Source organism: Sceloporus undulatus, chromosome 4 (assembly GCF_019175285.1).
Source record: "Sceloporus undulatus isolate JIND9_A2432 ecotype Alabama chromosome 4, SceUnd_v1.1, whole genome shotgun sequence".
Classification (NCBI taxonomy): Eukaryota; Metazoa; Chordata; class Lepidosauria; order Squamata; family Phrynosomatidae; genus Sceloporus; species Sceloporus undulatus.
In genome coordinates this window covers 94,734,466-94,760,335 of record NC_056525.1, presented here as the reverse complement: position 1 = coordinate 94,760,335, position 25,870 = coordinate 94,734,466, and the positions used below count along the sequence as shown (strand labels likewise).

Here is a 25,870-nt window from a genome sequence, read left to right as displayed (position 1 = left end):
TGCAGTGACCCTATAAATGAAATCTCTCCAAGACACCATGTCATCAACAGTCCTGTCCAGGTCTGGCAAATTCAGGGTTGTGGGTTGATTGAGTTTATCCACCTGTAATGCAGTCTCCCTCTTTTCCTACTACTTCCCACATTACCAAGCATCATTGTCTTTTTCTGAAGAGTCATGTTGTCTCATAATATGTCCAAAACACAATAGCCCCAGTTTAGTCAGTTTGACTTATTGGGAAAATTGATTTCCTCTAGGATGCATTTATTGGTCATTTTGGCAATCCATAGTATTTATAGAACTCTCCTCCAACTGCACAAAGTACATGGACACAAAATGCTTAGCATACAAAGAAAGTCAAGATTTTTTGAAACCTGACGCAGAAAATCCCACTGATACCTTTTCCCTCACCTGGCAGTAAAAAATACAGTAACACAAATGGAAGAACAAACAAAGCACAGCCCTTTAATCATACCTACATCTGCTGCATGAGAGGGTTGCCTCATTCTGCCTGATTGTAGGACCATCCTTGTTAGTCCTCCTTTTTATTTTTTAGTGGTCTGTTTCCTGGTGTCCTTGGTAATTTTGGGGTTAAAGACAGCTAAATAACAACAGAAAAAGCTCTCGTGCAAATAAGCCACACAGTAAAATCTAAGGGCCATTTGAGGCTTTTACAATACCATTGCTTTGCTAGGTAGGCTTCTTTCCCTCATGTAGCCATCACAAGATATGTTCAGCTCATTTGTAGACTGCAACTAATTTTGTTTTGTCACATAGCTTCCTTTAACAAGAAGATGCTGGTATTTTCATTTTCATGTTGCTATGCATTAAAGGTATGGGGAAGACAGAACATTTTTGTTTTTTGTGGGTTTTTTGGGCTATGTGGCCATGTTCTAGAAAATTTTCTTCCTGACGTTTCGCCAGCATCTGTGGCTGGCATCTTCAGAGAAAGATCTCAGAGAAACGCCAGGAAGAAAATTTTCTAGAACATGGCCACATAGCCCGAAAAACCCACAAAAAAAACCATGGATGCCAGCCATGAAAGCCTTCGACTTCACACAGAACATTTTTCATGCATTTCATGTTATTTTGGGGGGGCTGTATTTTCACCACATACCTTTGGTTTCTGCTGGGCAAAGGAAGGACCACTAGCAGGCCCCACAAGCCTTGTAAAATGACGGAGGGGAGAGGAGAGGAGAGAGTTATAAACCACATTTATCAGAACTGGATAGGGGAAATTGTGCAATTCAAAACACTTACCAAATCAAGGTAAAATGGATGAGGGGATAAAGGGCAGCCCCCATCTCTGCTTTAGGGACAACAGTTTCATCTTTAAAAGAAAGAGTAGATCTTCTCTGGAGAATCTCAAAGTGCATTAGAGAATGGGGCTGAGGAGAAGAAATTGTTCTTTCTCCACCCAAATGGCTACATCTCTTTGCAACAGAAAATAACAGAATGCACAACAACACAGCACAAATGTGTAGAAGGTCCATTACAACTCCAATAGCAGCTTATATTGGAAAAGCAATGATTTGATAGTGCTAGAAGCCATTTACATGAAAATGTTCCATGGTAAAAAATTGTCAGAAGATATTTCCAGGAAGATACTGTAACAGACACCCTAGTATAGAAATGTAAAACTCTCTTTGTCTCAAACATATTGTGTTTCTCTGAACCCCACTTGCATTCTCTTCTCATCCTTGTTTCTATTGGGTTGCAACACCTTTTTGCTTCCCACATTAAAATATTTATCCATTTTAATGCATTTTCCTGATTTTCAGTGGTACATCTTTTTAGCTCTTCACATTTTAAAACATATGCATCTCTTTATGCTCTCATTGCTGCTATTTTTATGTGCCTTAAAGTCGACATCATCTTATGGTGACCATATACTAGGGGTTTCTTGGCAAGATCCATTCAGAGGATGTTTGCTATTGACTTTCTCAAGCTGAGTGTGACCTGCCTAAAGTCACCCTGTATGTTTCCCTGGAGTGGGAATTTAAACCTTTGTCTCCTGGAAGGCAAGGGAAGACTACAGCAGTTTGGTTCTTCTCTGAAACACCTTGTAAACCCTCATCAATGTGAAAATTCCCACAGTGAGGTGTTTTTTTCTTTCAATGAGTCTTGAGAGGAGTGAAAAGGCGACTTTCCTCAAGACTGTCAAACCTTGCAAAATTCTTTCCCCTCCCAGGATAGAGACCTTCTCTTATGTCACATTGTTCAATGTGCAAACTAATCAGGTAATCTTTCATGTTTCTACAAGTCACATATCCCACTGATTATTTGAGCAGTGTATAATGTATCATCTCATATATTTCTCTACTATAGTTGCCACCTTGCTCCCAAAATAATGTTTCTTTGGAAGGATGGATTAATTGATTCTTTGATATGACCCTGAGTTCTGTTCAGCTGTCAATGAAGAACTCCTTGTCCTTGAACAGAAATGTGTAAAAATATATATCTTGGAGTCGAAAGTCTTGCCTGAAGCTATACCACTGCCTGAAGCTATACCTCTTCAGGCTGTGATCTCATTTTATATCAGAACCTAGAAAATGTTAGGCACAGGTTGTAAGTGGAAGAGAGACTGCCAAGATGAAAACAAGACTGTGAAGCTGCAGGATGAATTGATAAGTGAGATTTCTCCTCTGGAGCCAAACAGAAGCAGTTACTCTGCTAGCTTTTTATTTGGAATACCAAAACAGCTAGAGTTACAACCAGGGCAAATTTCTCCAGATGGTTAAAATGCCCCCAAGTTTTCATTCTTGCTGCTTCGATTACTTACTTGATGGTCTCCCCAGTATGCCACTGAAATACAGACATTCACTCAAAGTGAATGACATGTTTCAAAAGATTCACATAAAGCTAGACAGCAATGAAGATATTTTAGGATCTCATCATGAACAGCTAAACATATAAATATCTTATTTTCCTGTGTGGGTGTCAGTTCCTATTGTTCCAAGGAAACTGGGCCCAAGTCCCACTTAAGCTAATATTTTTTCATGTTCAGCACACCAGAGGCTCTCAAAGCATCTCAAGGTGTGTGTGTGTGGATCTCATCTCTCAATACAAATCTGCAAAACCTGATGGGCATAAAGCTACTAGAGCTGTGCAAAGACCTTCTGATTTAGTTTGGAACCCAGTTACATCATTCATATTGAGCCCTGTCAGATAAAAATGTTTAAGTCTCCCACTGACATGTATTGGGAAATCAAAGTGCCTCTAACTCCCTCCTCCACCCCAAAGTTAATGAAACTGGAGAAATAGTATCCCCTTTGGAAGAAACTTCAGACCAGTTTCTCCAAGGCTTTGGGGCTAGACACTTTCAAGACCTGCTTTTGTCAAAATATGAAATAATAATGTTTTAAAAGGCAAGTCACTCTCAAGCTGCTTTTAGTTCTCTAATGTCCATAAGTCTCTCATTCCGTGTGACCATAGATCTTCTCCCCTACCCCAGTACTGGAGACACTGTACTAGTGCCCCTCAAAGGGTCCTCAAGGTTCAGAGCTCAAGTATAGCTGCACATAAAATAATGGACAGAGGTGTTGTATTGCAATGAGAGGCAGCATGGTGGGCACTGGGGTTGGCAAATAGCAATTTGCAGAGGTGGGGAGGCATAGATGCAGAAATCTGCTGCTGCCAGCTAAATCTAGTACATGAACACAAACCTGCACAAGAGGACTGAATACATACCTTCCGGTGAGATCATACCATCCCTACCCCAAGCACTATTACAGAGCATTGCTGGGATTTTTAACCCAGATAAGAAATTGCCTCTGAGCAAAGGCTAGTTCCCTTTTTCCTGCCTTCCACCATCCCACTATGGTGTTTTCCTCCTATGGGCTGCACCTGCACTACAGAAAGAGTGCAGTTTCACACTGCTTTAAAGACCATGGGTCAGTGCTATGGAATCAATGGGATTTGGGATATCTGACAGAGAAGTCTAAATATTTCACAAAATTACAAACCCCAGAATTCCATAGCATGGAGCCATGGCGGGGCAAAGTGGCATCAAACTGCATTAATTCTTGGTGCAGATGCAGCCATGATGTTGCCAGAAATATTGTGGTTGACTTTACACATCTATGGATTGATCAGAATCTTTTGGCTCAGGATGATCATCTCAGGATTTGAAATATGCTGATCTGATTTGTGTTGGACCCCAGGGAAATGAATCAGCCCCAATTGGTTTGGCATTTGGCATTTGTGAAGGGTCCACACAGTACTATAAAGCTATTTTATTTTTACAAATATTACTGCTACTATATTTTAAGCACATTAGTGAGGAAAGCTGATTTTCAGCTCACTGCTAATATTTGTAATTGTACTATTTTATCTCTCACAGTCTATAAGAATCCTTTGTATACCCTTAAGGACCTGAAGAATACCCCAGAATTTTAATTTAAAAAAAAATCTTTTGAAAATCTAACATTCATTTGTTATTCAGAAACAGCCTTTCTTTTTGGAGAAGAGACTATGTTCTATCAAAGTTAGGATTTCTTTAGTACAGCAATGTTTCTAGTCCAAAGTTAATGATGCAGACTATCTTCTCTCTCTTTTAAAGAGATCTCAGATGTATCTCCAGTCATTACAAATTCATTTGCTTCTTAAATAATTGCTGTGGAAGACATTCTACACAGGATGATAGAATTATATAGATAAAAATGTGTAGGAATTTAATTGAATTTGGATGCGGCCCTCCTCTGCTGTATTAAATAATCTCATATAGCAGGATTTCCCCCTGAGCTATTTTGTTTTATTACATGTTGATTTGTATGTTTATGATCTCCACTTAATTTACTTGATTTTATCTTTGATAAACCTTGTATTTGTCACAGGAGGTGTTGGTCTCACATGCCTAGTTTTAGCCTTCTTTAACAGGAAGCTTCAGTACGGCAAAGCAAATGAACACTCATCAGAAAACTGCTGTTGCAGAACCCTAGATGAATCCCAGTGTGGTCATGAGCCAAGAAATTACCTCACTAAGGGATACTGTAACTGCCACTTAACTCAGGAAAACGACATAAAGGTCATGTCCATGTTGGGGTCTGGCAGGGAAATGCCACTTTTACAGGAAAATGGCCATCAAGAAACAGTAAAGGCAGTATCTAAGTGCACAGGCCTAAAAATGCCACTCAGAAGCATTGAGAAGCAGAACGAACAGATGAAAAATGACCATTTCTTGTGCCTTAACTGTAGACTGCTACAATCTTATCCTCAAGAGTCTTCTGGGAATACAGCTGAGAGTAACAAAGCAGATGTACCACACCAAAAGCATGTCCAAATAAGAAATGTTATAAACCTAGAAAGCATTGGGCACTGGGAAGAAGATTCACTAACAACAAGATTGGAAGACTATCCAAAAAGTAATCCAGGTGAGTTTTCTTCCTGGGAGGGGAAGTACAATATTGCTTCAGTTATTACTGATGTTTTTCCATTTGCTCTCTCTTCTAAGAGTTCACAGCAGAAGAAAAGAAGGTGTGAGTCATGGATCCCAGAGGAAGGAAACTCACATAGGAAGGGACACAGATGTGATTAGGTCCTATGCTGGTTATCTCTGTGCAAAGAGAGGGAACCTTATATGAGAAATAAGCACACTGCAGGCTGAGTCTCTCTTATCCAAAATGCTTGGGACAGAAGCAGATTTAGAAGTTTTTCAAATTTTGGAATATTTGCATAATAAGATATCTTGGAGATAGGATCCGAGTCTAAACATGAAATTCATTTGTGTTTTATACACATAGCCTGAAGGTAATTTTATACACATTATTTTAAATAATTTTGTGCATGAAACAAAGTTTGTGTACACTAAATGATCAGAAAGCAAAGGTACCACTATTTCAGTTGCCCATGTGAACAATTTTGGATTTTGTAATATTTCAGATAAAGAAGACTCAACCTGCATCAGTTCATTATAGGTTGTACTGTATATATTTCTCCCTATTCTAAAATATTCTACAATGGTGTGGAATAGATATGAGTCATATAAGAAATGGTTGACAAGAAGTACAAAAACATTTCTTAAGGTAACTTGTGAGTTGTGCTAGTATCCAAATATAAGAATAAGCTTTAAAACTAGATGGAGGAAACAAATTCTGGGGCAGAGAGCAGTGTCAGCAATGTGTATTGAAAAGACATGGGACACAACGAGGTCAGTTTGTCAAAAGAGAATTGTGGAAGGTTAGGGTTAGAGTGCAAGAGATCACAACATACAAAGGAAATGCACAGGAGGAATCTTCTGTTAGTGAAGTCGAAGGTTTTCATGGTCAGCATCCATAGTTTTCTGTGGTTTTTCCAGGCTATGTGGCTGCACTCTGGAATAATTTATTATAATATATATATATATATATATATATATATATATATATATATATATATATATAATTTATATATATATAAATTCTTCCAGAACGCTGCCACATAGCTCAGAAAACCCACAGAAAGCTATAGTGTCCTGTTTCTTGAAAATATTTACAGGAAAACCAAGAACAGAATTACAAAAAGCCATGCAAGAATGGACAATTTGTTATATTAGAGATGGCACAGAAGTCAAAACAGGATGGTGATTAAACTGAGGCAAAATCTACAGTTTGTTTAGCACATGTTTAGAAGAAGTGCTCCCTCAAGTGCAGAACATTGTCTGTCACATTGTGCTTTTTCTGAATGCTATGTACTGTTTTTAACATCCTTTGTTTTGTCATTGGCCACGAGAAAGTAAACCTGGTTTCATTTTGAATGTCTGATTGCTGACATGAACATTTTTGATTTAATCACACTAGGAGAGAAAGAAGCAGGTTTAACACTGGGAATATGAAAAGCTCCTAACATTTAGTTTCACACTTTGACAGTGTGAAGCCTACCACACAAGAAAAGGAAGTGGAAGTTAAGCTGGATAGCAGTGCCTTTCTACATGCCTTGTCTTATGATATCATAGTTCTTCAGTTCCCATCCTTCAGGAGAGCATCGTGAAAGCATGTCTTTTTTTTTTCTAAATGGAAAAATCCATTTGACAAAAGACTCACTTTTATGACCATCTCCCTTGGGAAGAAAACTAAATAACTACAATATCATGCTGTAAGGCATACAGAAAGGCACAACTATCTAGCTGAACTTCCATTTTCTTTCTTCACATGATAAGCTCAAGGTTGCCATTATATTTTAGGAAGCCAATTTATTTGGAGAGCTGAAGGGGGAAGCTCAGTTGTGCAAAGTTAAGAACAGAATTGGAGGACCAAACATGGGAGGATAGTGGGAGCCTGTTCATCTTCCAGGTGTTTAGAAATAAAAGGTAAAAAAGGAAACTGGAGAATAGTTGAACTGAGAAGATGTTACCTGAATGAGTAGCAGTAGATCAGGGGATGTGGTGTGATGGGGAGTACATATGGATTATCTACGGATTATTAATTATTTTAGCATAATAAAAGCAATGCTTCATAGTCAAGAGAAGACCAGTCCAACTGGTATCCACCTATTATCATACTAATAGAGTTACCTTGTATTACCATAAATGTATTATATGGAGTAGTTCTGAAAAAGGCCAAAGTTTTCTTATTTTTAGTTCAGCTTGAACGTGGTCACTGCAAATGAGGCTTCTTTGTAATAATACTTATGTGTTTTCCCATAAGTAGGAGAACCTCTTTTGGGGTTTATAACTACACTAAACTGACTGCACTATACTACACTATACTACATTGGTGTAAGTCTTTCAAAGATGTGTTTAGTCAGTGTAAGGTAACTTCCTTTGGCCCGTTACAAATGGGCATAAAGTACAGACTGGGTCCGTATTAGGGTTAGAAAGGGGCGTCCCTTCCGGACGTCCCTAACACTAATACAGACCCAGTCCATACAAAATGGCGGCGCCCGTTCCACATGGGGGCGCAATCTTTACGTAGCGGACGCGCTGCGTCTGCACGTCACACAGCACATATGACGCTGTGAGTGCGCCATTGGCGCCTCGTAGCATCATAACTGTGCCATGGCGCTTCTTCTTTGCGGTTTGGCTTGTGCAATTTGGCTGCTACGACTCCTCTGCGCTGCAACCGGCAGCGGTGCGAGACCACCCCTTTTGGGCGGTCTGTAAAGAGCCTTTGCATGCCTTAAATTTTTATCATGTTTTGTTTAGCAGGAAACGGAAGTGACACATTTTGTCGAAGAAGTTCAAGGCCTCCATGTGCTTTTCTGAGACAGAGTTATGGACAGCATATAATAAATGAATCATGCCATTCTTTGCCCAAAACTGAGGACAACGACCATCTAAAGTCTTACAAGCAAAGGGGCCTTTTTGCAGCATCAGCATCATCATCAACCAATTCACCAGAAGAATCAAAGAAACACCCCATGCAAGCCAAATTAGAAGGCCATTGTTCACAACAGAATGATCAGTGTGGATCGTTAGCAAGGAACAAAAATATATCTCTACAGCTAGACAACCTCCTTATCTGTAAATACATAGACTGTGATAAATATCAAGGCTTCCTAACAGCAAAGAAAGAAACCCATGGCAAAAATTTAAGGTTGGAGAAGTATCGGAGTGAAGTCAAGAGAAGAAGAGCAACATTCATCAAGAATGATGAAGAGGTGCCATTATCACCAGCAATCAAGAGAATGTATCAGGTCAAGAGTGTTAGCTTTTTTGTACCTGACCTGGTAACAGTAAAGAGGGAGGATGTGAAAACTAGGGGCTTAAATGAAGAGAGATCCCTTGAGGACCAGCCACAGCACAAGTGTATTCAAGGAATCCCATCCGCTACATTGGCAAGGAGATTGCCAAACAATTCAGAAGCAAAAGATAAAGAAAGGCAATCATCTACCCCTGTGGTCCCTGAGGAGAAAAAGGATGATCTTACTCAGAAGCATAAAAGAAAAACTAAAGGACAGGATTCTTTAACTATGAAGTTAAATTTACATCCTTTTAGAAAAGCAAGGGTTCATCCTGAAGAACCTCTCAAAGAAAACTCAGATAAATATGCATGCTGCCAACATTTACAATTGCCCCATGTTTCAAAGAAGGAAGAAACAAGAAAGAAAAGGAAAACAAAATCAAACCATTCTGTGGCTGCCCTAGAAATATCAGGAAACAGCAAGCAGATTATTTATTCTGCAGTAGCTGCTGGGGAAATGCTTGAAAAAAATGACAAGAATGTAGTTGCATCCATCTCTGGTCCTCCTTCAAAGAATATTTCTGCCATGGAAATTACTGAAGGCACCTCATCATCCAAGCATTCACAAACTCTAAGTTGTGCCAGTAGGTCACCTCCATTGTCACCAAATGGAACTTCAGGGATGACTGTTTCCATTACTACTCTCTCATCCAACCATTCACCAAGTATTTCACAGAATGCAGCAAATAATATTCCCACTTCAGTGAATTCTAAAGAGAAGGATGCTACAGAAACTGAAGTCATGCCTTTTCATCAGAATGAAGCAAAGGAAAAAGGCGACAGTTTTTCTCTGTCTCTCTTTAACCCAGCAGAAAATCTTGGTTTCCAGAATACCAGCACTGAAGATAATCTGCAGGCTCAACTAGTTATTGAAAATATTGTGCAAAGCATGGTTCTCGAACAATTAAATCTCAAACAATTAAAAAGACAAGATGAAAGCCTAACCAGGAAAGATGAACCGGAAGGGGACAAAAGCACTGGAGAGCCTGAACCTCCAAATGGAGATCTAGTTAACAAGGCATCTCATGGCTCTGGAGAAAAAGCACTATCAAATGGACACCAGATTCCTAGGGAAGAAGGCACAAACAGACCAAAATCTCCCGTTTGCTTAAGTAGTGCAATTTCTAATTTCCAAGTTAATGAGTTTCTAACCACCAGAGAAGAAAGTCAAATACTACATAGAGATAAAGACATTGAAGAATATGGAACGAAGCAGCTGAGGGCAGATTTCAAAACAGAAAGTGATGAGATGATTAAGATGTTTATCCCCAATACAGCAATGGACCCTCTAGGCCTGAAAAAAGAAGAATCTCTAACTGAGGATGAGTGGGAGGATAACAAATGCAAAACACTTCCTAAAAACACTGTCAAAGTGACCATTATCTCCAACACGTCAAGTGTCTCCAGTTCCCCTGAAACTAGAAACACATATATGGACAATAACACCAATCTTGAAATGAAAAATGATGTACATATAGTTAGCAACAATGATTTGCAAAAAGCTTCAAACAATCAACTTGATGAAGGTAGCAGTGAACATAAAGAAGGTAAAATGCCACCAGCAACATGTCAAGAGCATTCCTTGTTACCACAGTTTGAAGGTGTCAATTATAAGGAACAAATTGAGACATCTTTACTCCTTTGCAATACAAATAAAACTGAAATCTCTGTTCCCCAATCTACACTGTCTCCCACATATGCTGATTATGATAAAGAATTACCTTTAGAGGTGGAACAAAGGAAAGCAAACATTTCACATAACACTCATCCCTCTTTAGTTCTCTTCAAAGACAAAAAACCCTTTTCAATATGAAAATCCAGACTCTCTAACTGGAACAGAAAATTTAAAGAAGGAAGAGTGGAAAATAAGGAGTTGATGAATATTATAACAGAATTCAGAATAAAGAGGGTGTGCAACCAATACTTAGTAGAACTGCAGTTATAAATTAAGAAGGCATACAAACTGTTTTCATATCACAAAATAACTGCTTATAGGCTACACATAGGGTTGATATATAGCTAATTGTTAACCATATTCCAGATAGATCATGATAATTCACAGGCAGAGTTTTGCAACAGGCAGAGTTTTGCTGCATGTAGAAATGGCAGAAATTTCAGATACCTGGTTTTCTGTGGTAAATATTATTATGAAAGAATCTTTTTTTCATCTTGAAACTGGAGGGAAAAATTGGATGTTCCCCTGAACACCCACATCTGAGGAAAATGTTCAAAAGTGTTATTTCCTCCCTCACCACTGAATATGAATTTGCAAGAAGAAATGTGTATATCATCAGACTGAGGACATTTCTTTTTCAAAAACCATTGCCACTGGCCATTCTGGCTATGGGGTTATGGGACCTGTACGCCAAAAGACCTGATGCTTCCAGAGCATGAAAAAGCATTGTTCAGCTACTTCATTTTCCTCCTTTAACATATTTTATCTGTTAAGAAAAAAAAAATGAAACAACCAATAGGAAAACATGAGAGGGATGCAGACTGAAGGTGCTGTCATCAGAACTTTTCTTAACCTTACATATATGAGAGACAATGTAACTGCATAATTAAAGCCTTGTTTAAAGACACCTCTAGATATCTTCACCAAATCATTGCAGTACATTGTTTCCTGACTTGATAAGTTCTGAGATGAATTGTGGCTTAAAAACATTTAAACCCCCTACATTTTTGCAAGAATAGCTTGACTAGAGTGAACAGGTAAACCAGTTCTGAGTCTCTTAAGAAGCAGACAATTCCCCAGATCTTGAAGAAATTATTTAGAATACCTTTACAAATAGTCTGTGGTCATGACTATGTAACATGATAACCGGATCTTTCTGTGACCAGAACAGGGGATGATGGAATTTTGTATACTGGTGTAGAGACGGGAGGGAAGGAACAAAAGTATTGTGGTTCAAGAAAATATTGTGGTTGTTTTGACTAAAGAACTAAGGAATATGTCTTCTTCATCTGCAAAATGGAGTTCTGTGAATAGTGGATTACAATGAATTGTAATGCAGTAGAAAATTGTCTTCATACTAGGCCTGTGCCTGAATTTTCAGTCACAAGTAGTAGGGAAGGAACCAGCATTGCCATGAGAACTTGCTTTTTCTCAATGCACTTTGGAGGGTGTGTGTGTGTGTGTGGGGGGGTGCTGATAAAAACACACTTAACCTGAGATATTTGATACTTGGTTTTTGTTTGAGATTTCCTGAAAGATCTGCATCAATCCACGTCTTTGTCAGTGTGAATAAACTTCTGAATTGATTCAGATCGCTCTATATCATTCAAGAGAATGGAGGCTGCTCCATTTTATCCCAAAACAATGGCAATGACTCAAAGAGGTTTGTGAACCCAAAAGAAAATGGGAACAACAAACCCAATATGCATCAGTGTGGTGATCCACATCTCCTCAGGATAAAAAAATGAGTGTGAATGCCTCCTTGGAATTAAGAAAAGGATAAAAGAATAAAATATTTGGTTTTTTTTTAAAAAAAATCTTTTTTTTTATGGTGGTAGTGGAAACTCAGCCACAACTTGAGAAAATTCTTCCCTATTACATGTATGCTAGGCAGGGCAAATTTAGATAAAAAAGGTCAGACGTTGTACAGTTTCTGTTATTATAAGAGTGTTTGCATTTTTAAATTAAAGTATAGAATGGCAAAAGTTGACAAATGTTGTCTCTACTTGGTATAACTATACTTTTATGCAAAATTCCTTTTGAGAGTTTTAGTTGCAAAGTGAAGCTTTTGATTCCAGTTTCCGCCTCCGATCCCTTCTAAACATAATTAACTAAAATAGCTAGGTCATCATTTTCTGTAAAGTAAAGGCTTCAAAATAATCCAGGAAAAACTCACCCTTTATTGTTGTTAAACTCAATGCCTTTTATTTTTTAAAAAGTAAATATCTCATTACAGTATCAACAATTTGGGACTGATGTATTGAGTGACACCATACATTGTCAGCCAGTTAGAGCATTTTGCTTTTTTCAAGAGGAGTAGATGAAGAAACAAAAAGAGGAAGTGGAAACAGTATTTGTAGACTGCACAGAAATAAAAAAAGGAATCTGGCCAACCATTTGGTTAATCTGGATTACATGTTTAAATATTGATTATCACACATCTTGTTAAGGACACAGGAGGATGGCTGGGAGGGGAAGTTATCAGTGCCTTGGGGCCATATGTTATTTCCCATGGTTCAAACTACACTGTTATAGACGATGGCGGGTTACAGACCACCGAAAAGTGGTGCTCTGCTGCCACCACCGATTGCTGTGTCTGGGAACCGCAGCAGCCAAATCGCGTGGTTCCTGGACGCAGCGAAGAAGAAGCGCCAAAATGGCACTTCTTCTTGCGCCCCGGATGGGACGCCGCAAGGTGCTACTTGCGCACTCGCGGCGTCACATCCGGGGCGCAACGTAGGGATGCTATGCGTCCGGTACGTCAAAATGGTGGCGCCCGTGCGTATAGGGTGCCGCCATTATTACGCCCCCATCATGTGCTAGGGGTGAGGCCGGTATGGACGCTAGGTCCTCTGCCAACCCCTAGCATGTGACGGGGGCGCCGCAAAGGCCCATTTGTAACGGGCCTGTGATTCCACTTTAACTGCTATGGTTTCAGCCTATGGAATCCTGGGATTTGGAGTTGGGGGGACTTGGAATTCTGAGCTAAAGATCTCTAATGCCCCACCAAACTACAAACACCAGGATTTTATGTCACATACCCAAGACCATTAAAATGGCATCATGGTGCTATTACGGTGTACTGTGAAAGAACATTGCTGAAATAAAAGACATACTATCTAAATGGCTCTGTATGTACTTTAATATCAGGCTTTGTATGCGTATAGTTTTGACATTGAATCTTATCCAATAAAGGGGGTGGGGAGACTCCATTTTGGATTTGTTAAGGATCAAAGTTTGTTTCTTGACTAAAAACAGCTGCACAGAATTTGTGCATTGACTAGAAAATGCACCATTTGCATACCAGTAAGCAATATACCATTAAGATACACACAAAAATTCCACCTCCAGCAGGAAATGGTGGCAATATAATGAGACATGGAGGCCACTTACCTCAGGACATGCATTCCAGCCCCTCATTAACAATGAAGAAATTGGCTTGGGAATTGAATAGCCTATTGGAGGTCGGATGTGATGGTATGCCATATCTGCTGCTGCAGCAGCTGTAAATTAAAATAATTAGCATTAGATTATTCTCTCTTGATTAGAATATGATAATGAGGTTGATCTTTGTACATCACTGATAAAGTAGATGCAGTTTAAAAATCTGACTACAATACAATGATTTGTTGTTGTGTGCCTTCAAGTCATTTTATACTTATGGCGACACTATCATGGGTTCTTCTTGGCAATAGTTGTTCAGAGGAAGTTTGCCATTCCCTTCCCCTGAAGCTGAGAGAGTGTGACTTGCCCAACATCACCTAGTGGGTTTCATGACCAAGTAAGGATACAAAACCTGGTGTCCAGAGATGTAGTCGAGTAGCTAACCCCAGCCTGGTTTTAGTCCAAAATTTAAAGAAACTCTCCAAAGTTTTTGAAATGTATCACCAACCTAAATTAAAAAACAATAGCCTTTTTAAAGCAAGCCTTATGGGCCTTCCTCGTTGGATCTGTTGCTGTGGCAGCATATATACATTACAGTTCAAGCAAGATCATTGGCCCCCTGATCCCATAGAAGCCATTGTAAATCATATTCATTAAAGAGAGGAGCTTTCAGTAATGAGCTGAATTATAACGACTACATATAAAAATGCTATCAGAATTCATGCTTCTAAAGCAAACTGCAATTAATTAGCCCGAAAACCCCACAAAAAACTATGCAATTAATTCTGCTTTTGCTTGATATAAATAGCAGTTTTAAAGGAATTTTCCAAATTTTCCTGAAGAAATTTCTATTTTAATGTCTTCCTATGGGTACTAGAACCTCTAAGACAAGACAGTGCATCTACGCTTTCACACAGAGAGATACATATATAATCCTGTAGCATTTTTAAAAAGTAGCTCGGGTAGACTATAAAAGTAAACATATTTCTGACTCCCAGCAAAAGCCTGGGAAAAATCCCAGACATATGACCAGAGTAAACAGCATCAGCCATGAAATGGCTGTCTTGAGTTTGTAACTAAAATGCTAAAATGCATTTGTTCTGATTTTATCCTCTCTTATTTTATTTATTACATTTATATTGGGCCTTCCCTCCTATGAATCTAAGGCAGTGCACAAGGTGGCATCTCCTCCTCCCCACTTTTTCTCACAACAACCCTGTGAGATAGGTGAAGCTGAGAAGGAATGACTGCCCAAGGTGAATTTGATGGCTCAGTGAGAACTAGAACCTGGAACTCATAGGTCCCAGCTGAACATGCTGTCCAGTATAACATGTTGACTCCAAGATCCCATGATACATAGCATACAACTGAAATACACCCAAACTCATGCACACAGAGAGTGTCTGAGATCGTGACAACCATTGGATTCTGAGACTAACACAAGCCTGCTCATCTGTATGAGATACTGGTCAGAGAACAGTGGTAACAACAATTGCTTCATATAGATTCAGAGAGAAATGAAATAACTATTATGTTTTTGGAGTCTAGATGGAACACGAGAAGTGATTTTCTTCTCAGTCCCCTCCTTCTCAACCTTGTGTATGGAAAGTGGTTGGGAACAGTGGCGTCCCACACCAGGGTTTCACCCGGTGTGGTGGCATGGGGCTTCAGGGCAGAGCCAAAAGGGCCCACTCCCAACTCCCTGCCCCATGTGGCTTTAGTTCACAGTCTTTCCATGTCCCACATGGCTTTACTCTAAAGTAAAGCTGGGTGGGACAGGGATGGGAGATGCTGGGGCCTCTCCTTCCCTGTCCTGCATAGCTTTAATCTAAAATAAAGTTACATGGGACAGGGACTGGGGGAGTGCTGGGTGCAGGGCAGGGAGGTGGAGGGTGTTCACTTGGTGCCACCCCCCTTCAGTGGTGTCATAACTTCAGCAATGGATGGTGAATGGTTCTCTAAGAAACAATTTGCCTTTATCATGTGGCACAGATTCATTTAGGAAGGGCTAACCAAAGGGTTTGCAATACCAATGGGATGTACCATTTCAAAACAAACCTTATTTCAGAATGTCCCCATCTATAATAAGAGAAAATAGAAGCTTGGATTTTATAGAAGCTTCCTCCTTTCCTTCTCCTTCACTAGGAAGGCCAATATAGTTTGGATTTTTAAATTTTCCCTTTGAAATGTTTCAGTTTGGATAGCCTTTTCACAGAAAAATTAAGATCCAAGCAGCCTGAGGATGAGAAAGTGGCACAATAGGTTTCCCTGTGATATTCTTATAATGGCTACATTTTCACCCTGAAGTATTAACTAACAAGGTGCAATGGAACCCTAAGAATGAAGCTAGTCCACAAATGCCATCTGTCCTAATGTTATGACAGAGGTAGGCTGCCGTTAATCCCTGGTAAATTGACTGTTAATCATAGTGAATTACATCTAGTTAATCTTAATGAGTAAGCTTGCAAGTATCTAAAGAGATAAATATAGCACTCAACCTTCTGTTATGACAACAAAAAAACTAGAGATTAATTTACACACAGGTCATGAGCTGTAGCTTCCACACTTTAAACCAAATAAAACATACAGCTTCTCAGTGAAGCCTGAGCTATCTAGTTTAGTTGGAACTTGATTCTATTGCGCTTGGTGTTTCTGTTCATCCCACAGATACTCCAGTGGGTTTTCTCATGTAACCATTATGGAGATTATAACAAATCTAAAGTGAGATCTGGATATTTGCATAGTCATGGTCTATGTCCCTCTGGCCTTGCCTCTAAGAACCAACTGACCTTTTTATAGCTACACAGTAATGCCTATGTTAAAAGAGAGTCACTCTAATGCTCCCAAATGGTTTAATCTTTCAAATTTAGACTAGTCATTAAGTGTAATTCATCTTCACAACAGATCTTTAACTACCCAACACAGTCTGCATCTGATTGATAAACACTATTGCATTCTTTAATTTGCTGGCACTTAGAGCTTAAGTAATGGGTTGTTACCTTTCTATTTCTGTTATGCCTCTACTATAAAACCTAAACAGTTTCAAAGCCACACTACCTATTTGCTCTTTAATTCTTTTTAATATGCGTGTTTTCCACCTTCCCATCTGTCCCCATTATTTTAAAATGTTGAAAAATTCTTCATGTCTTAATGCTCTAGCTAGTTACATTTCTTTTCAAATGTTGACTACAATTTAGGATCAAAAAGTATTCCGTGGTTACTCTTTATATCTTGGAAGCCTTACATACAGGTCTTTAAGAAATGAAAGCAGTTTCCCCTTGCTTCTAGAAACATTTTGAAGGGCCCTAAACTTTAAATTTTTTAAAACTAGATCAACACAATGAAAAGAAAAGAATACAAATCATATGAGGGTTTAGTAGCTGGGATTAACAGCAAAGGGGCAGTGCTGGGAATACTTTGACTTGGGCTACTGAGGGTGGGTCTATACTGCCATTTGGGTTCCATTGCCCTAATACAGCATTTGTTTTTTTGCCTCCAAATGCTATTAACACTTTTAAACACTGTGAAAGTAGTTTTGGGGAGCTCCCTGAAACAGTCAGAAACTCATTCCAAATTTCCCCCAAATGATCAAGAACAATCATCTCTGGTAGCCCAGAATGGCAGCTGTTGTGGTGCAGTGTGTGCTGTCAAGCTTCTGGTGGTGCTGAAAGAAGGTCTTGAAGGCCCAGAACACATTCTTCCATTCAATCTAAGGTAAGGAAAGTTCTGTATGGGGCAGTTTGTTGGAGTTTCATGTACAGTATGTCATGACTCAGAAGGCTCACCCTCTAAAGGTAAGTGTGATCACCTGGATTTTCACTTCATGCAGACCCAGGCTTGATCACTCATAGTGTACAATGATTTAGTTTGACCTGGAAGAGGTCCACGCAAATGTATATAGCCTGTGAAAATACAGACATTTTATGTTTTTTATTTAGGCCTCTGCTTTAGTCATGCTTCTGGCAGTCCCAGATATTTTTTTGCAGATTTTTAGGCAATAGTTCAAAAACACATGGGCACTGAAGCTATTTCTGTCAGAACAATTCAGGTCTCTTCTTTAAGGGTCCGATAGACATTAAATTGCATCTCTCTGCTATCCGATTAATCTCCCTTTACAATATTTTATCTTCATGACCAGAAAGAAATGAAACAAAGAAAACACTTAAGAATACAATACAAATGTCCTTTGAAAAATAAACACTTCGGAACATAAACTTCAATGTTATCTTATTGAGATTAGTGGTATAATATCCAGCAAAGGCTCCAAGAAAAGAAAATGTAATAGCACATTTCATTAAAAAAAGAAAAGAAAGCCAAAGCACTGGACTAGTAAAATGATCATAATTCAAGAAATGGCTGAAAAAATGTGAATTTGGATCTAATAAGTTCTCAGGAGGAATGGGAAGAGGGGAATTTTTCCTCCGTTCACCAACAAAGTATGAGAACACAGAGTCAATAAATATATAACTTTAAATGCACCAGTGGAATAATGACTTTGAAAAGCTAAGCACCCTCCTCGGCTGTCTCAAATGGAGAAATGGAATGGATGGCTGTTGCACAAGACAAGTGGAACTAATTAGTGAGAATCAATGGATTCATGCTTAGAACAGGAAAGTTCAGGGGAATTCTTCAGTCTGCAAGCTTTTTGGTATTTGGAAAGAAGCTGGCCCTGTTAAAGGACTTGGTGATTAATAACAAGAAGAAGGAACCTGCAAAAACTTTCAATAGGTGGAAGTAAAAAGGCAGAGGGGAAAAGGAGACACTATTGTCTTTAGGAGCTTTCTTTCTCCCCCCGCTACCCCCAACAATGCCTCTCCTATTCAGTGGGAGCTGGAGGCATCCATCACAGTGCAGAAATAAATCTGTTCTGGGTATAGTCTGAACTTGAAAAAGGTACTGAAAACATTTTGGGGATGGCCTTCAGCATCTTGGACAGATCCTTTTAAATTTGTACTGGCACAGATTCACCACTACGATATCATGGGAGCTACCAGCATATTACTGCACCACCTATGTCCCTCTTTAAGTCCCTTCCATCACGTCAGCACTCATGACATCACTTCTTCAGCTACTGTGGGGTCTTCCCCAGTTTCAGAGGATGTGTGACAGGAAGATTTCAGTGATACATACCATCTTAGTATCTCTGAAACAGTAAAGGAATTTGCATCCCCAGCCAAAATCCTGTTCCAATTGCAAATGAACCCCCCCCCCTTTTCTAAAAAAATCAAATAAAATTCAGCTATAACTCTAACTATAACTATGTTCTGTACTGACATATATCACTATGCTTTTCACATTCCTGATGGTTTTGGAGCAGGGTGATGGTAGATTAGATGGCCTTCCAAATCTAGAATGGAGCAGTTTTCTGGTGCATTGGATATACCTGTTCCATGTACAACTTTGGAGCTGAAGACTTCCCAGCATCAAGTGTCTAGCTGTTACATCTACCTAGGAAAGATAAGGTCTAGCCCAAACAGATTTTGCTTTCCTAATGGAACAGAAAATTCATTCATTGATTCATTCATTTGTTCAATTTATACTATGCCAAGGCACCCAAAGAGGCATACAAAATTTTAAATAAAAGTCTAGCTAAGAATATACTATTGTAGAAGTTTTTTTTAAAAAAGTTAAGTTTAAGTTCTATTAAAAGCACCCACTTTAAAACACATAATTAAAATATACTAAGTAAAAACAGAGTATATCACTTTGAATACCTTACTGTGATATGAGTAAAATCAGTTAAACACCTGCCTAACTAAAAAAGTCTTAACCTACCAGTGGAAAGAGAGGAGGAAGGGGGCTAACCAGACCCCGCCATGGGAAAGGAGTTCCACTATCTGGAAGCAGCCACTGAGAAGGCTCTTTTTGCATCCTCGCCAACCATGCCTGTGAAGGTGGTGGAACCAAGAGAAAGCTCTCCCATGAAGATTAGATCTCTTGTTGGCTCATGTGTGGAGATACCTTATGAATTTCTTAGGGTTTTCTTAGGCAAGGAATACTCAGAGGTGGTTTTTCAGTTTCTTCCTCTAAAATATAGTCTACAGTACATGGTATTCATTGGCAATCTCTCACCCAAATACTAACCAGGGCTGACCCTGCTTAGTATCAAATATCAGATGGGATCTAGTGCTTTTCAGGCACTATGGAGCTGTACAGACTGGATCAGGGCCATAGCAACCGCATGCCATGGCCCTGATCTCACCTTTCTGTGGTGCAAAAAGGGTGCCCTAGGCACTACTGCGGTACCTTTTTTGCCCTTTTTCGGTGCAGTGCATGTAAGTGTTGTGCCAAAGATGTGGTGTGATGCTGCCCACTGTCTGGTCATTCGGGTGGTGTGGGGGCAGCATCCAGGTGGCCTGCGTGCAGATGCCATACTCCCACTCCACCCCAAGGCTGGCTCTTTATGCCAGTCTGTTGAGGCCCTAACTTACTAACAAATTGCTCCTTTTACTTGACACCCTAAATCTGACCCAGTCTTCCTAATGGTAGGGCCAGCTCTGGGAAAGATGATCAGAACTTCGTTGACTTCCAGAGTTTAGTTGCTTTGATGACAAAATTGTGATCCACTGGTGTTTTATTATACTTTTTCAACCACGTATGCATATCTTTTAGACAGAAAGACAAAAAGACATTAAAATTCCTGTAGCCCTGAAACATGTCACGCATCCAATGAGCTTAGTTTGGAAGAAGTACCTAAGGGTACAACTCAGTGTTGGCTCTTCAGTTGCTTGCATAATTCTTTCTACTAGCTGAAGTTTTGATTTCAGTGAGTGCTGTGGCTGACTTCAATACATCAGATTTCTATTTAGTGTGAAATCTGAACTCTACATTTCCCCCCAAAACAATTATAATAAATATGTATTCAGTGAAAATGTTTGAATTAATATTATGCAAAGTGACTATTTTACTGTTTATCAGAGAGAAGATAAATTTCTTTGCATCTTACCTGGTTTGAGGTGAGCAAATGGAATTTCCCCTGTTAACAGTTCCCACAGACACAGAGCATAGCTGAATACATCAGCTTTTATAGTGTATCGAGTACACTGTGTGAATACTTCAGGGGCCATCCAGCGCAAGTTCTGTACATCAAGACAACATCAATAATGCAATAACTGTATGTTTTGTTTCTTCACATGGGATCACATTCCTTTCCCCATTTTTATATCTGTTTGCTTTCTGCCAGTATGCTAACAAAATAATTCAATTAATATGAGAGAAAAAATAGGGATCAGCTTGTTTTCTTATTTAAGCTTAAATCTATGAAACAAATTGCCAAGTATTTTATTGTATTTTTGGCTACATTCATTATTTGCATAAAAACAGGACACTTTACATTGCACTTGCTCCTAGTCTGAGAGAAGGAAGTAAAGTTTTGAAATATGACTCTCTCATCATGGACATTTGAACAGCTTTGCTATCCTCTCTGTGAGAAATATATAGGATACTAGTAATACTGGATCAATATAGGAATGATTTTTCTTCTTCCATATCTGTCCTGTGGTAGTGGAAAAGAACTTGGAAATCATAATTTGTTTGGATAACAACTCCCAGTTTCCCTCATCTAAGTATGACCAGTGGTGAAACCGATTGAGAGATTGACCATAGTCTCCAAGTTTTGCTGTGGAGATGGATGGCAGTAATAAAAAAAATGAATACTGGGTGCTGTCATTTAAATTTTCTATAATGGCTGGCTTCTACATGCCTGAGCCTATATAGGCCCATGAAATCATGTTCGAAACCTCATATGATTTCATCTCTTGCAATTTTGATCATGATCTGGTGCAAGATTTGTGACAGGTCACCATATGGTCAGGGACTCCAAGTGGCTACTCAGAGTCTGAGCAGTGTCCCAGTGCTGGCCCGAGGGGCCTGGTACAAAGCCGCCACTCTGGTAGGCACTGGGGGCCATTATTTGTTCCATTCTGGTTACACAGGCTGCTGCCATGTTGCAGAAATAAAGCACTTTGGCAACACTTTAACTTCCATGGCTCAATGCTATTTAATTCTGGGATATGTAGTTTGGTAGGGCACCAGAATTCTCTGATAGGGAAGGCTAAATATCTCAAAAAACTACAAATCCCAGAATTCCATAGCATTGAGCCATGGCAGTAAAAGCAGTATCAAACTGCTCTATTTTTGCAGCATCCATAAACACTTCTTTGCCAGAACTGGATGTTCCTCAGGCATTCCCCTTCTCTATATTCAGATATGTGATAGCACACAAGCCAATCTCTGCCTACTAATATTCAACCCACCAGTTCAAAATTGCCTATGAACTCTACTACCTAGTTCATATTGAGAACTGTGGGATGTGCATAGACTCTTTAGTCAATTTATTGCACCAGTGTAACTATAGTGGGATGATAAGCATGTCTAGACAGAAATGTAAAAATGTAGTATTACAATGTTCTGCATTAGGCAGAAATGCAACTGGTGGTAGAGAGGATGGCTGGAGAAAGCTTCAACCTGAAATCTGATGGCCAGGGATACATTGAAAGGTAGGTTTCCACTGCCCCTTACTTCAAGGAATTGGACCAGGGTGCATGGGGAGTTACCATTCCCTTGCAGGGGAAGCTCTTGGGGATGCTCTAGATTTTCCAGGCAGTAAGGATGAGCCTTCTACAATCTCCACCACTGCAAACATCCCCATTGCCAGTGACTGCTTTTCCTCCTTGCTTTGTGAGGATAAATTTGAGAAAAGAGGGTGGGGTGCCAATTTCTCAAGAGAAAAACAACAGTTTTTTCTGAGAATTCATCACAAAAGCTAATTGATCCCATTACAATGCAAGCAGGGTGGAGGAGCTCACCCATCAATAGGCACAAGATGATTCTGAACTACAAGAGCTAATATAAGAAGCAAACACTAATGCTGATTACCAAAGCAGGCTAGAAATTCATTTCTGAGCACAATGCAGGGAGAACATTTTGTACCCACTAATCTTCATTGATCTCAAGCCATCTAACAAAAATTGATATACAAAAGGAAAAAATGGCATAGACTATCATTATACTATAGCATTTAGTCTAGCAAAAGAAAATCCTAATCATATTACTTGCTTCTAGACTGGGTTTTCACACAAATTTGATAGTAATTTTGTGCAACAAGAGGTGAATTAATAATAATAATAATAATATGAAAAAACAAACCCCAGGTTGCTTTGTCATGTTGTCTTCATCCAGGGACTGGAGAAATCTGGATTCTGGTAGAAAGAAAGAAAGAGAGAGGGGGGGGGGCAGGTTAGAATAATTTAAATAACACTGAGTATAAGTACGTTTTTTTTAAAGAGGGCAAGAACCAGAACAGCTTGCATATTTATAAGTTGCCTTAAAATAAAATCAAAAACAACAACAGGAAGTGTGACAAATTATAATGTTTTTTTTTCCAAATATAGCATACATTTATAGGCGTTAAGATCACAAATATCTGTATTTGAGGATTTCAGTTGTACTTCATATAGTCTGAACACACCAATATTGGTGTCCTAGCCCTAGATGATTTTAAAAATACAAGCATGATATATGAAAGGGGAGCACTGCTGTGTCATCACATATCTTTTTCCTTTCCCACTCCCCAGGTAATTGGTGCTGGAAAATGATTGATGGTGGTGTATGGGGATCTTAGCAACCATGGTTGGGTCTGCTGTGGCCAGAACATTCTGGCCCAGAAGCTGTTTTCCCTGTTACCTGGGCACTGTGGAGCAATGCCAGGCAGATGTCTACAGATGTGTCCCACTGTGCCATCTGCTGCCACAATTCCCTCCCTCTGACACTGAAAATATGGTGCCAAGCATAGATCCCATATCTGGCCACCTTGGTGTGAACTCAGAGGGACTGACTCATGGTGGTAGTGGCAAAGGAGAAGGCATGTGTAGTCAGCCACCCAGCATCACTCTAGAATGCTTCTGGATTTTGGAAGCTTCGGAGCAAAGGGTAGGTTTTTAAAATTTGCTTCAGTGCAGGGACACCTGGATTCACTGTGTAACCAAAATAGTTTGCCAGTGTGATACCATGTAGAACAGTTTTAAAAAATCTGTGTAGCTGGGAGAACATTGTGGAGATTATTCAGCTTTGTTTGTAAGTATGAACCAGTCAAATATTAACATCCCTATTCCTTATAGCAGTGGTTCCCAACCTTCCTAATGCCATGACCCTTTAATACAGTTCCTCATGTTGTGGTGACCCAAACCCATGAAATTATTTTTGATGCTACTTCATAACTGTAATTAAAAACGTGTTTTCCAATGGTCTTAGGCGACCCCCATGAAAGGGTCATTCGACCCCCAAAGGGGTCCCAACCCACAGGTTGGGAACCACTGCCTTATAGAATAGTGTTGGCAATGAGTAACCTATAGGCCGTATGCCACACCTCCACCTTTAGTGGGCTTGTTTAGAAATAGAGTCACACTCACAGAAGCCCCCTGAAAAAGTGTTCTTCTTGTAAACAATAAGTGAGATCCTGCAACAGAGCTGTAGCTATGCTCCTGTAACTACGCTCTGTCTCAGGCTCTGAAACCCACCTTAAAAGTCAGCCAGCTTCTATTGCACTGGTGAACGAGACACCACTGGATAATGTGACCAGTCCCTCCTGCCAGGGAGTGATTGTGTGCCTAAGAATTGTGATCCCCTCCCTCACTTCTGTTCCTCATACTCACACAATGCTCATTGGTGGGATGGAACTGTAACATTAACTTAGAACATTGTAACTGACCAATAGGAAGCTAACCAAACAAGGCTAACATATAATAAAACACAAATACAACCAATGATATAACAAAATGTATCTATCTATAGTTCTCCCTTCCTTTACATGGGGGATCCATTCTGGACCCCTCCCCCCCTCATGTAAGGAGAAAATTGCATATGCTTGCACCACATTTAAAATAATGGAGTGCGTGCTTGCGGCGCTAGATGGTGCATGTGCCATTGATAAAATTCTCCCGTGGTTTCAGCGTATGCTGAAAGCTGCATAAGTGAAGCCTGCGTATGGTGCGAGCTCACTATATCTATATTAATATCTATAACATAATGTGTAAAAAATGATTGATAAAACTTTTGTATACACACACACATACCACAGTAAGTAATCTGTACCACACTTTGTATAAGGGAGTAAAGCAAAATATATCTTGCACTTTACTAATTAATTTTTGGCAAGACATCAGTTGAACTGTAGAAAGCAAGATATTTTCTTGCTTTCACTTTATCATCATTCTGTCATCAGTCTGTATTGTGTGTTTTAATTCTATCACCTTCCCTGTTACATTAGCCCTAAAAGATGGCAAAAGAAAGAAGTGACTTTTTAAAAAATGTTTACCTCCAAAATCAGCAACAACTGCATGGCCATCTTCATACAGGAGAATATTGTGACTGTGGAGGGGAAAAAAAAGTTTTTGGATGAAGCCTCTTTCTATTCTTGCCCATCCAACAGATTGTATAATAGCATCAGATTATTGTGAAATATCGTCAGCAGCTCAGGCCTGTTTCCTGTGCTCTTTTAACACCATACCTAATCAGAGTCTTATTTTTAGTCAAGTAGCCTTTAGCTGGGTCCTACCATTATTATTATTACTAGAAAATTACAGTTCAATTTTTTTCTCCCAAAATGGAGACATCTTGACAGTTTAGTAAGTCCAAATGTCAGAGTCATTCTCTAATTAGTAGTAGAAAAAAGTACAGCTCCTAATTAGTGGAAGATCATCGGTAACAGGTTTATTAATTATGTGGCAGCATTACCTAGAAGGAATGAAGATTATGACATTTGGGACTGAACCCAGTGATAACCTTTCAATAAAATCAGAAGTCTTGATTATCCTCTCAGTTCAGCTCCACTCAGCTAAAGTGGGCCTCTCCTATTTTACAATGGCATAAACGAATGGAGGAAAAGGCCCATGGAATCCAGCTGTGAGCAGACTATTGCCAGCAACTATAAGAGCTTTATAAGGAGAAGGGTATTTTGGACTGATCTCACAAGACTAATTTCTGTCTGAAGACTTGATTTAATTTGACAGACGTATCCTCGCACATTCGTCTGATTTTGTTCCCTTTCTGCTTTGCATAAGAAAGCTTGTAGCCTTTAGAAGGATTTACATGATTCTTTTCTGTTCATGATGAGATCATTTTTACAATCATCTCATAATTAAACCCCCAGTGAGAATTG

At 39.4% G+C, this 25,870-nt stretch overlaps 1 protein-coding gene across 1 annotated transcript in view; it reads right to left on the bottom strand.

The window, feature by feature from the left end:
* Window positions 1-25,870, bottom strand: part of LOC121928795 (serine/threonine-protein kinase TNNI3K-like) — a 206,469-nt gene that overhangs the window by 32,678 nt on the left and 147,921 nt on the right. The window contains 4 exon segments of the mRNA XM_042464007.1: window positions 13,723-13,832; window positions 20,660-20,792; window positions 22,861-22,913; window positions 25,028-25,080. Coding sequence (XP_042319941.1) covers window positions 13,723-13,832; window positions 20,660-20,792; window positions 22,861-22,913; window positions 25,028-25,080 — 349 coding nt within the window.